Source organism: Hypanus sabinus, chromosome X1, assembly GCF_030144855.1.
Source record: "Hypanus sabinus isolate sHypSab1 chromosome X1, sHypSab1.hap1, whole genome shotgun sequence".
Classification (NCBI taxonomy): Eukaryota; Metazoa; Chordata; class Chondrichthyes; order Myliobatiformes; family Dasyatidae; genus Hypanus; species Hypanus sabinus.
The window spans coordinates 33955567-33968044 of record NC_082738.1 but is presented as its reverse complement, the minus strand read 5'-3'; the positions used below and the strand labels follow the sequence as shown (position 1 = coordinate 33968044).

The 12478-nt window shown below is 47.7% G+C and overlaps 2 protein-coding genes across 2 annotated transcripts in view; one reads left to right on the top strand and one right to left on the bottom strand.

Moving 5' to 3' along the window:
• ankrd52a (ankyrin repeat domain 52a) overlaps positions 1–12339 on the bottom strand; it is a 30502-nt gene extending 18163 nt beyond the window's left edge. The window contains 13 exon segments of the mRNA XM_059956303.1: positions 489–629; positions 1727–1795; positions 2141–2258; positions 2715–2797; positions 3043–3157; positions 9380–9458; positions 9620–9832; positions 10091–10233; positions 10587–10674; positions 11338–11538; positions 11831–11863; positions 11865–11902; positions 12309–12339. Coding sequence (XP_059812286.1) covers positions 489–629; positions 1727–1795; positions 2141–2258; positions 2715–2797; positions 3043–3157; positions 9380–9458; positions 9620–9832; positions 10091–10233; positions 10587–10674; positions 11338–11538; positions 11831–11863; positions 11865–11902; positions 12309–12324 — 1337 coding nt within the window. The 5' untranslated portion in view covers positions 12325–12339.
• Positions 6626–8522, top strand: LOC132384798 (sin3 histone deacetylase corepressor complex component SDS3-like). Its single transcript, XM_059956313.1, has one exon. It carries the CDS (start codon positions 7343–7345, stop codon positions 7916–7918), a length of 576 nt encoding a protein of 191 aa, XP_059812296.1. The 5' UTR covers positions 6626–7342; the 3' UTR covers positions 7919–8522.
• Positions 12340–12478: the final 139 nt, after the last annotated feature.

Sequence of the window (12478 nt, the reverse complement as noted above, 5' to 3'; positions counted from 1 at the left end):
CTATGCCAGTACTCACAGCTCTCAATTCCCTATCTCACAGGGATCTATATCCCAAATCTGTCAACGCTTCCAATAATTCAGCCTCCAGCAGAATTCCAGGAGACCAGCAGCCTCTCAGACAAAGAATTTCTTGTCTCCACACCACCAATTTGCAACTGTGTCCCCCTCAGTGGGAAACACTTTCTCACCACCCAATGCAGTCCAGGGCCCCACCTCAGGATCTGATGTTCCAAGCAGATTGCCTTTCAATCCCCCAATGGACACAGGTCCCAATCTGGTCAACCCTTCTCCCTGGGAAGAGCCCTTCACTTCCAGCATCCCACACCCTCTGACAATCCCTTTAGAAAGAAGGCAACTGGGACTAGGGGCAATGCTCCCAGCATGAGCTCAACTTTTCAGGAAGACCACCTGACCATTGTCACTTAGAACCCACCCTGGGGTGAATGTCATAGGCAGGTTCCCTCAGTTCCTACCCAGGGGTGTCGTACCTTCTGTATGCCTCAGAAGCAGCCACGTAGTGCAATGGAGTGCAGCCCCTGACGTCCGAGACTCCAACACTGGCCCCCGCTGTGATCAAGGTCGCCGTACATTGATAGCTGCCATTGGCAGATGCATAGTGCAAAGGAGTTCTGTGGGGGGGGGGGGGGGGAGAGAGAGAGAAGAGGAGGAGGAAAAGAGGGGAGATTAGATACCATGTCAGACCACACCACGGGTGGGGGGGGGGGGGCGGGGAATTGAAGGCACTAGTGCAAAGTCATCTCACCCCTGTGAATCCCCCAACCCCACTTCAAGATTTTGTCCAAATCCCAGTGTATGGGACATCCCACCAACAACCAGTGCTGGCAGCACCTGGCCAAACCCCCAAGCCTGAGACTCTAGGCCACACTAATCCCAAGATGGACTTCCACTCTGAAACTCAACCCAACACCGTGATCTTTAGATCCTCATTCCAATACACAAAGAAACCCCCCAAAAATTGAACCCCAAGATGATTCTCCATTCTGATACTCAACCTCCCCCATGAAACTAAACCCCATACCGATCCTAAGTTGGAACTCAACCCCGTCCCAAAAACTGAACCCAACGCATGATCCCGCTCTGAAACTCAACCCCACCTCAAAACTGAATCCACCGTGAAATTGAACCTCCCGTGATCCTGGATGGATCCCCACCACACAAACTACATCCAATTCCTAATGTTTCACAAAGCATGGAACACCAGCCACTCCATAAACCATGGGCTAGGGCAACTCCCAGCCACAACACCAACCCCAAAACATCACACCTCACTGAAACATCATTACCACCTCCTCCCGGAAATTAAACACAGATCATAAGACAGACCTACACTGTTAAAGTGAACCCAACCTCAAAACTGAATCGCACATGAAGGAGTGCCAACTCCAATACTCAACCCAACCTCCTAATAGCCAATCCTTTGATCCTAACAGGGATAGCAAAACTGTCACCCCAAGATATACCTTACTCAAAACCCAGTCCCCTGTAATCCCATGGTGGATGAGAAACAAACCACCTTCCTACGTTGAACATCGCTTCCCCGGAGGAACCCCATGAGACACCAACCACCACCTAGCCGCACCCCCCAACACAAAGCCCCAATATGTGCACAACCATGCATACCTCCCAACAAAACTGCCCTCAGTGAAACAAATCCCAATGGGGCTATAGCACAGTGTCCACAACAGAACCTGCCCTGTGGGCTCACCTTCCAAACTTGTCCTCCCTTGTGAAATCAGCACCACTGCTGAGCAGCAAGTTTAGACATTCAACATTCCTGCAAGGAAGAACAGGGTAGTGAGGGAGCAGGAATGGGAGGGAAAAAAAGAAAGCAATGGTGGCAGGGGGAGGGCAATGATGGGCATTAGAGGGATGCGGAGCCAGCAGAGGCCGGGGAAGGGTACGGCAGGGAGGAGAATGGGCCCTCGGAGGCCTGGGATGGAGGGGGCCCTCAGAAGCCAGGAACTAGGGGTGCGGGGTGGCGGGTATGGAATCCTCGGAGGCCCCTGAGAAGTGGAGAGGCAAGAGGACCTAGTAACTACTAAGGTGCTGCTGGTGTTGGGAGGTGTAGTGAAAGGGGAAGGTTTACCCAGCCAGAGCAAGTAGAGAGAGTGTGACTCACCCCCCTGAAGCAGCAGCATGGAGGCAGGTCCTGCCGAGGTCATCTGGTGTGTTAATGTCGAAGCCAGCAGACAGAATATGCTCGTTACTGAATGACGAGACGATGCTGTATGTCTGGCCTGGGGGGTGGGGGGGGGGTGTTCACACAGAGGAGAGGTGTCAGGCGGAGGAACTCACAGCAAGGTTGCAGTCAATAACAGGTAACCTCCTCCCACTAGGCATCGCCTGCACCCTCTCTAAAGATCTCCTGACTGTTTGGGGAACAATCTGTCCCTACCACAGAGTAGCACTCCCTCCTCCACACCCCTCCCACAGCACGGTGCTCCCTCCTCACCGTCCCTCCCACAGCACCGCGTTCCCTCCTCACCACCCCTCCCACAGCGTGATGCCCCCTCCTCACCGCCCCTCCCAGCGTACCACTCTCTCCTTACTGCCCTTCCCTCAGCGCACTGCTCCCTCCCTACCATCTCTCCTACAGTGCGCTACACCCACCTCACTGCCCCTCCCACAGCGTGACTCTCCTTCCTTATCGCCCCTCCTACAGCACTCCCTCAGATAATATCAAGGTTACTTACCTGAGGAGAGCAGCTTGCGACAACAGTCTGAGAACCCGTACAACACGGCCAGGTGCAGGGGGAACATCCCATGGATTCCTCTCCTGAGAACACAATACTATGTTTACATGACACACACACTAACCCAGCCTCTTCTCGATCACAGCCATAGCAGACCCCACCCCTTCGACCATCCTGTCACATCAGACCCAAACCAGACTCCTCCACCAGTGGGAGTTCAGTCCTACCCACCCTCAAACCCACCAATACCTCCCTCAGTGCAAGTGCCTCGTGAGGTTGCACTGCAGTACCTCTCCTTCCCTCCACCAACAGCACAGTGTACACACACCTGGCCGTGTCAGCACCATTCGTCATCAGGGTACTGATCAGTAGCTCGTGGCCGTACCTAGCAGCAACATGTAAAGGAGTGTTCCCATACTTATCCGCGCAGTCGATCTCTCCGCCTGAGGGAGAAAGGGAACCATCATAAAATATCCTCCATACAGCAGCCCTCAGAGACCCACACCAACCAGGAGTACAGGCTCAGACACAGGGATTTCCCACACACTGAACTCCAATAATGGACACACTGAGATTGGACACAGGGACCTTCCACACACTGAACCCCAGTAATGTACAAACTAGTTTCAAACACAGGGTCCTCCACACACACAACCCCAATAATGGACACACTGATCTCAGACACAGGGATTTCCCACACATTGAACCCCAATAGGAGAATTGGGCTCAGACACAGGGTCCCACATACACATTTAACTCCAATAATGGGGAAACTGGGATCAGTCACAGGGATTTCCCCCACACGCTGAACCCCAATAATGTACACACAGGGTCCCCTGCACACATAACCCCAGTAAGTATTGGGGGGGGGGGGGTCCACCGGCTGAGGTGTAGAAGGACATGGTCCTAATGTGGGTGAATGGGATTGGTGAACTGGGTCACCACGCATGTGTTGGGCCAAAGGACCTACTTGCATCACTCATGTCTCTGATCCCATAGATGTAGTTGTAGACTGTACCGTATAGCCTACAGTATAATAAGGGACTACAGTTGGCCCTCCTTAACTGCTCAAGTCCCTTATTCAACCTGCCTCAATGCGGTGGACCTTTGGACCCGGAGGAACCCCAGACCTTATTTAACTTGTCTCAGTGCAGTGGACATCAGGACCCGGCGGCGGAACTCTGAATCCGCACTGTTTCTGTTCACGAAAATAATCATGATCACGATTGAAAATAAAGTGGAAATAATAAAGCGATCGGAAAGAGGTAAAAAGCCATCAGTCATTGGAAAAGCGTTGGGCTACATCAGTTAACGATCAGAACAACTTTAAAGGATAAAGTGAGAAAGGCCGTGCCCCGATGAAAGCTACAATTATTATTAAGCAACACAGTGGTTTAATTATTGGGTTTTGGAGTTTTGAGTTTTTGATCCTCCACATCAACCCGGCACAAATGGAGAGCGCACTCGATAGCAGTCTGTCACTGGACCGAACTCGGGAACTTCTGTTCCCAAGCCTGGCACTGAAACATACATTCTTAAGCATTTTATATGCATAGTAAAGTAAAATATATACTATATACTAAGACAAACATTTGACTAACTGACGCTAAATAATACCAGATGTACCTGTTCTGACTTACTTAGTAAGAGAACTTCCGATTTTTTTCAATCCCGATCCATGATAACCTACACACATCCTCCCATATACTTTAAATCATCTCTAGATTACTTATAATACCTAATACAATGTAAATGCTAAGTAAAATAGTTGTTATACTGCATTGTTTAGGGAACAATGACAAGAAAAAAAAAGTCTGTACATGCTCGAACAACAAGTGCTGGAAGAGCACTTCCAGGTTTTCTCGATTCGCGTTTGGTTGAATTCGTGGATGCGGAACTCGCAGATAAGGAGGGCCGACTGTACTTTGTTTTAGTAACACATCGTTGAATGCACTATTAGGCGCATATTGAACATGCATTATTAGGCGCGTATTGATCTGTACTTGTGTGTTAAAGTTCAGATTCTGCCAGTAAAAAACCATGAAACTTAGCGCCCATCTCCAGCATTTTTATTAATAGCCTCATTGTGTAGCCAGGCCACATACACAACAAATTAGCGATGAGGTTAATGAACCTACATTGTATCGGAACGCAGTGTTTTAATTGATAATGATGCTCAGAGGAAGAGTGCAAGTAACGGGAGAAGGAGGCAGAGCAAGGCCACGAGTCTGAAAGGAACTGGGAGCACAGGCGGGGTCAGGAACGCTGGGAGACCAAAAGACACAGTTGGAGCCGCAGCACGTCCAGCTGAGACCACAGCCGGCGCTGACCCCCAGGGGCTAAGGGTCTGCTTGCCCCAGAAGGGAGATAAAAAGGAGTGACACACACACATCTAGACAGAGTGCACTCATGGCACTAGCAAAAAGGACACACAAGTCAAAAAGAAAACAGGGCTAAATTAACATAACAAAGATGGCGATGATTGGAACCATTACAGTATTTTGATAGTGGCATTGAAGACTGGGCAATTTACACTGAGAGAGTGAAGTTATATTGTGAGGCTAATGGTGTTTATGATGAAAAGAAAGCCAAAGTCTTACTCAGTATTAGTAGGAGCAAAAACATACGGGCTGCTATGGAGCTTGTTAACCCCCGAAAAAGCAGTTGACAAAACGTTCAAGCAAATAGTAGACACTCTTCAACAGCATTTAAATCCGAAGCCACTGGTCATTGCTGAAAGATTTAAATTTCACAAAGCGAATCAGAGCAAAAATGAAAGCTGAATATTGCACTGAATTGCGCAAATTATCAAAACATTGTCAATTTGGAGCTGGTCTATCAGACGCATTGAGGGACAGGTTAGTGTGTGGCATACACTGTGAAACCACACTGAAGAAGCTCCCATGTGAAAAAGACCCTACATTAGAGAAGGCACTGAACATTGCAGTATCAATGGAAACAGCAGCACGGGGTGCTTCAGAGATATAACAAAAATCTTGAACATACTACAAATAAAACGTCCCTAAGCAGAAATGAAGGAAAGAAATGTTACCATTGTGGGAACATGTCACATGACCTTGATGACTGTTGGTTTAAAGGCAAAGAATGCAGAAACTGTGGCAAACAGGGCCACGCTGGCAGAGTATGCAAAGCGAGTAAACAATGCTACCATTGTGGGAACATGTCACATGACCCTGATGACCTGTTTAAAGACAAGGAATGCAGTTCTGATGAAAACGACTCAGACAAAAGTGAATTGTTTTGTCTGCAACTTCACAACGTGAAAGAGACAGATGATCGAAAATTAATAAGCATCACTCCACGAGCGGCAGGTATGAGCAATGTTCCCTCTAATTTTTAGTAGTCAGTGTGTGCAAGAATCTTATGTTGTGCAATTTTTTTTTCCTGTGGCACAGTTTATGTAGGTTTACAAAGTATTTGACATAATAACACAGAATAACAACAACATACACATTTAAGTCACTCAGTTTTTTTTTCTCTCTCCTGTCTTTGGCATTTACCAATCCTTTGTAAACTCTATATAGACGAATAGAACTTCCATCCAATTGAAAGCTTTTGATTCTCATTAACATATCCGAGTGACATTCACCTAAACGATTTCTCAGCTTGTTTTTGAGTTGATTCATTAGGCTAAAACCTCGCTCAGAGTCCACACTAGACATAAGAAAGGTTTCTCCAATGTCCATCAACTGTGCAAGGTCACAAAACTGTTCATTTTGAAGTACAAGTGCCACCATTTGAGCAAAGTTTGAAATCAGTTTGGATTTAATTTTTTCCTTGCACAGAAAATTTGAAATCATTAAACTATTACAGTATTTTCAGCTAGAAAATGAGCTTTCGGTGCAGCAGTTTCTACTACTTTGTTAAGCCATTCAACTTTAAACAAATTTGCAGTTTTTTTGCGCTTCACACCCTTCGCTTCTTTTGAATTCGACATAATGAACCAATTTTTTTTTTCAATAAAAACTTAGTAAGCTATCTACAGGGTTTGAAACAGATCTTTGTAAACTTTATGATAAAAAACACTGTCCGCCAAAGATGGCTGCCATCATAATGCAGTTGTACAAACCGGAACAGGAAAGGCGAGGTAATGTAAATTAGTGACGGGCGTTGTGGTATTTGAAAAGCCGACTAACTAGTTAACAGAAACATTTAGCTAAAAGATTAATTTCAACAAGTATAATTATTAATTACTACATTATTTTAGCTAACTAACCTTTCGTGCGCACATTAATTTCCTTTGTACGCTGGTTGAAAAATGTGTGCGCACTCACACGCGCAAAGCTTAGAGAGAACATAGGGCGCAAGTCTGAAAATGGAGCTGGACACAGGCTCAGCTTTAACAGTGATCTCTGTACACGACTACAAATTGTTTTCTCACATACCTCTGAAATGAACTAAACTATACAGGACAGAGAGTACGTCCCAAAGGTAAAATTAAAGTGACAGTGACCTACAGAGACAAAACACAGCAGCTGAACCTCCATGGACTGGAAAATGGAGGACCACCGTTGCTGGGATGTGAAAGGCTCAGGAAAATCCAGTTGGATTGGCACACCATCAAGGCACTAGATGTGTCAACAAAGGAGGGCAGGTCGGCGGTGAAGATGTCCTCAGCTCTCCTCTCAACCATTGTTGACTATTACAATGAGGAGGAGGAGCTAGACAGCGTCGATGATGAGGACAAACGCAGTATCCATGGCCGCGACTTGGATGAAGATACAGAGGATGCAAGGGAGATAGATATTGCCAATAGGCAGGATGAAGACGACTACTTGGAAGTAAAAGAGCAGATGTACCAGGAGAAATTGACATCTCTCAAAAGACAGCTACAGCAGTCACAAGAAGGCACTTTGCAGGGTTATCAGAAAAGAATGAAGAAATTAGATCAACAATACAAGGAAGGAATACGAAATGCAGAGCTTTATCTGCAACAGGAGACAGAACAAGTGGAAAGGAATTATATTAAAGAGAAGAAAGCAGCAGTGAAGGAATTTGAAGATAAAAAGATTGAATTAGAAAAAAAGAAAAAGATGATTGAGAATGAGCGGCTAACAATGGAACTCACAGGAGATTCTATGGAGGTAAAGCCAATAATGACTAGGAAACTAAGGAGGAGACCTAATGACCCTATTCCAATATACAGGTTCCCCCTGCTATCCAAAGTTAGAGTGTTCTTGTGAAACCATTTGTAAGCTGAAATGTTGTAAAGTGAAGAAGCAATTACCACTAATTTATATGGGAAAAATTACTGAGCGTTCCCAGACCCAAAAAAAATAACCTACCAAATCATACCAAACAACACATAAAACCTAAAATAACACTAACATATTGTAAAAGCAGGAATGATATGATAAATATAAAGTAGAAATATTGTATTACAGTGTAGTTTCACTTATCAAAATTGGGAAGACAGTGAGCCAAAATTGATTTGGAGGGAAAAAAATCAGCACATACACACATGCGCACACAACCGCCCGCACATGGCTTCACGGTCATGGTAGTCTTTCTCAGGGTAAACACACGTATAAAGCGGGCGTCTTTTTCTCATAAAAGCAAAAATCCTTTGGTTAGCGAAACCAGTTGCTAATGTAGGTCTTTCGTAACAGTGAGCTGTCATAAAGCAAATGTTCAAAAAAACGGGGGCCACCTGTACAGACAAAAGATGAAAACCTGCACCTGCACAGTTAAATTACTTGTTAACAGACGAGCAGATAATGGAAGATCTGCAAGCTCTCAGTAAGATTATATCTCCGAAAAGACCAGCATCTCCATCTTCTCCTGAGCATCTTCCCAGTACTCCTGCTGAATCACCAGCACAAAGATGTGAAACACAAACAGAAGTTGGAAAGTTATACTACGATAAGAGATGGTATCATAAAGGTCAGGCTATCTATTTGGAATCTAAGGAGAATATGAAGATTGGCTGTGTAATTAACAGTTGGATCAAATGAGATATGGGTAAGGAAGACAAGTGAAGCACAAAGATGCGTATGTATCTAGGACAGCTGCACAGAGGAGTCTTCATTATACTGAGGCGATCTGTTGCCTAGAACTCTTAGCAAGTTGGAGGCGTACATCTTTTTAACTTCCCAGGCTCAGAGGTCAACTTATTATGACTTTTATATGGAAATCTGCATTAAAACAAACAAGTTTATTGACAGACGTTACCCGGGAAGGCAGAGAAGACCCTTCCCCCCACCGAGAGTCGAGTTCTAAATGGGTCTCAGACCAAAAGTTTAAAAAAATGCTTGTTATAATTTGATATTATTATGTTACTTTGTTATAATTTGATATGAAGTTACTAAGTGAACAAATGGTAGACGTTTGTATGTCAAGGGTAAACATATTTGTTTAACATAGTGCCCCAGTAAAAAAAAAACAGTTGATACACTATTAAAATAAAAGGGGAGGAGTTTACCGTATAGCCTACAGTATAAGTTACTGCTTTATATTTTAGTAACACGTCGTTGAATGTACTATTAGGCGCATATTGAGCATGCGTTATTAGGCGCGTATTGATCTGTACATGTGTTGAAGTTCAGTTTCTGCCAGTAAAGAACCATGAAACTTAGCTCCCGTCTCCAACGTTTTTATTAATAGCATTGTTGTGTAGCCAGGCCACATACACAACATAGACCTACCATTCTGGATGAGGATTTGAGATCGAGTGAATCTGCCGTGGATCGCAGCCATGTGCAAAGGGCTCTTCCCATCCTTGCTCTGGAAGAAAAGGAGATGACTGAGAGAGGGGGGGTGACCTTGCCCTGCGGTGTCAGCACAGCCACCTGCCATCCCCTAGGCCAGCCACCACACACCCCAAGATCAGTGGGGGAGCTGATGGGTCGGAGACCCTGCACGGTGGGAGAGGGCTGCAGACCCACCTGAACATTGACATCGGCCCCATTGTTGACTAACAGCTCCAGGCACAGAGCTCCGTTGGTGGAGACAGCAGCAAGGTGCAGCGGTGTGAAACCCAGGAGGTTGGGCTGGTTGACATTGGCCCCGTAGTTGACCAGCTCATTGGCCACGGCATCCTGTCCAGTGTAGCAGGCAATGTGGAGGGCTGTGTTCCCATAGGCATTGGGCTCGTCGATCTGGGGACATCAACACAGACATTCAGCCAAGGGCAAGAGGGTACAAATGTGCGGGATGGGGAAGAGGGAGGGCGAGGCCAGTGCAGAAGGCGAGGAAGAGGTGTGGAAAGGGCTGCATGGAGGCAGGGGTAATGGAGGAATGCTGAATTGGGAGATGAGGGATGAAGAGGGGATAGAGGAGATGGGAGGGGTGTGGTGCGGAGAGGGGAAGGTGAGGGATGAGGAGTGAGGGCGAGGGTAAGGAATGACATGACTTACCTCCAAACCCAGCTTCAGCAGGTACCTCACCACTTCAAACTTTCCGCTGGAGGCAGCCGCATGCAGTGGGGTGTATCCCTTCACATCCTTACAGCTTGGCACTGCCCCACGGGATAGCAGCAGCTTCATCACGTCCAGGTGCCCTGGAACAGAGGGCAGAGATCAGCAGTGGACAGTGAATCCTCCAGACCCACCCCCCCCCACACCACTTACAGCATACCACTTCATCTCACCCCCGCAGCTTCAGACCCCTAAGATAAGCCACCCACACCTCAACACGTCAGCCCATTCCCCAAAGTCCCCGTCCACCTCAGGCTGGAACAGTGATCAAGAAACACCTCATTCTCCTCTCCCCCCAAGTCATGGATCCTGGAAAAGGGGGGTGGGGGAGGAGAAACATGAAGTACATGGTCACACTCCACCCCACAGATGTTTTCCACCTCTGGGACAGACAGGGGTGAAGCACCAGACCAGGTCTAAAACTCCCCACACTCACCGATGAAGGCAGCCCAGTGAATGGGTTGACGTTCCTTTTTATCACAGGAACTGACGCAAGCTCCCTTGTTCAACAGCAGCTGTACCATCTGCAACAGACAGGCAATGTAAGGGGGATGGAACACAAGTAACACTACTCCCTACCCCAGGGAAGAGGCAGAGTGAGGGGGGTGAGGAACAAAAACAGCTCTCCCATGTCATTCTCTACCTCAGGGAACAGACAGTCAGAATGAGGGGGAGCAAGACAGAGAATTCCCACATTTCACTCGCTAATTAATGAAATAAAACATTCACTGGGCAGTAGATCTGCCACAGAACATCCTCCACCTCGGAGAAAATTCCATAAATTCATCCTGCTCCAGTTGAAAAAAATTCTCTGGAGAAGTAACAGGGATGGAGAGGGAACTGGAGTGGAGTTAGTCCATGAACAGAGCCTTACCTCTCCACCCGTCTATAGGAAGCTTGACACCACCTGGAAAAAGGCATCTCACTCAATCAGCAGCCCATCTCACGCCCTCTAAACACCCCCGCCCCACCAACAGCACACAGTAAATGCAGTCTACAAAACCCACTGTCGTCACTCACCCAAGCTACTGCGACAGCATCTCCCAAACCATGCATCTCTTCCTACCCAGAAGGGCAAGGACAGCAAGCGCAGAGAAACACCAACCCCACCTCATAGGACCCCTCTCTCATGCCACATCCCAAATGCATCTCCCTCACCCCACCCCCACAACAGGCTCGCCAGGTACCTCCAAATGACTGCTGTAGGCAGCGTGGTGAAGTGCTGTCCGCCCTGTACGGTCGGCCACGTTGACGTTGGTGAGCAGTGGCAGAAGTAGTTCAGTGCACTTGGTAGCCTTGTTAGCAGCGGCCACATGTAGAGGAGTCTGCCAGAACTTATCCCGGGCATTGGCATCGGCCGAGTGCTTCAGCAGCACGCTCACAGCTCGCTGTGGGGTGGGGGAGGACGGAATGGTCACCACCCATCAAACATCAATACACAGGAGCTCACTCCCCCTTGAAACTGCGGCACTCCTTATTCCCCTTCCCAAAGCTCTTCCTCTTCCCTCACCTCTGTGGTGCTCCCCTCCTCCCTCTGCACTTCCTCTTTCTTCCATCCCCCTTCACTGCTACTCCCTCCTCTCCTCCACCCCTCCCACAGTTCTCTCTCTCCGACCCTCTCTCCCACAATGCGCCCCACTGACGCAGTGCTTGCTCAGAGAGCAGAACAGGGTTCCTTACCTCGTTACGAGAAGCTGCTGCGCGATGCAGTGGGGGTCAGCCAGGCGCTGTCCTTCGCATTGACTTTAGCTCCTGTGGGACAGAGAGGGGCTGGGTCTGACTGGGTTATATGCACTCACCAGGAAGGAACAATTCAATCAGGCAGCAGAGGGCTTGAGACAGACTTTGTGCCCAGTGTCTCAGAAATGCGTTGAGGAGGGAGGGGGAGTGACTGGTGGAAGCAGGTGCAGAGGGAGTCCAGGGATGGGGCAAACAGACTGGTGGGAGACATATGCATGAAGCTGGGGGGCAGCGGAGTACGCAGAGAGGATGGTCAAAGTCAAAGGTGATATATGACGACAGGTGTGGGGAGGGTGAGAGACACAGGTCGCACACACACACACACACACACACACACAACACACACAGAGGTGGGTCAGGGGGCTTGTATGGTGTAGAAAAGTGTCAGGGAAGGGGTTCTGGAGTGACAGAGCCTTACCTGACTGGATGAGCATGTCGATGATCTGAACATCGCCCAGGTAGGCTGCTGCATGAAGCGGTGTTCGCTTCTCCTGGTCCTGTGAACAAAGCCAGGCATTAGTTACCTATCATAATGGTGGGTGAGTGCTGCATATAGTCGACACACACTCCAGTCCTTGCTGCACACTC

What these genes read in the sequence shown, in the direction of transcription:
- LOC132384798 (XM_059956313.1), top strand. Translation starts at nt 7,343, where the DNA reads ATGTCCTCAGCTCTCCTCTCAACCATTGTTGACTATTACAATGAGGAG.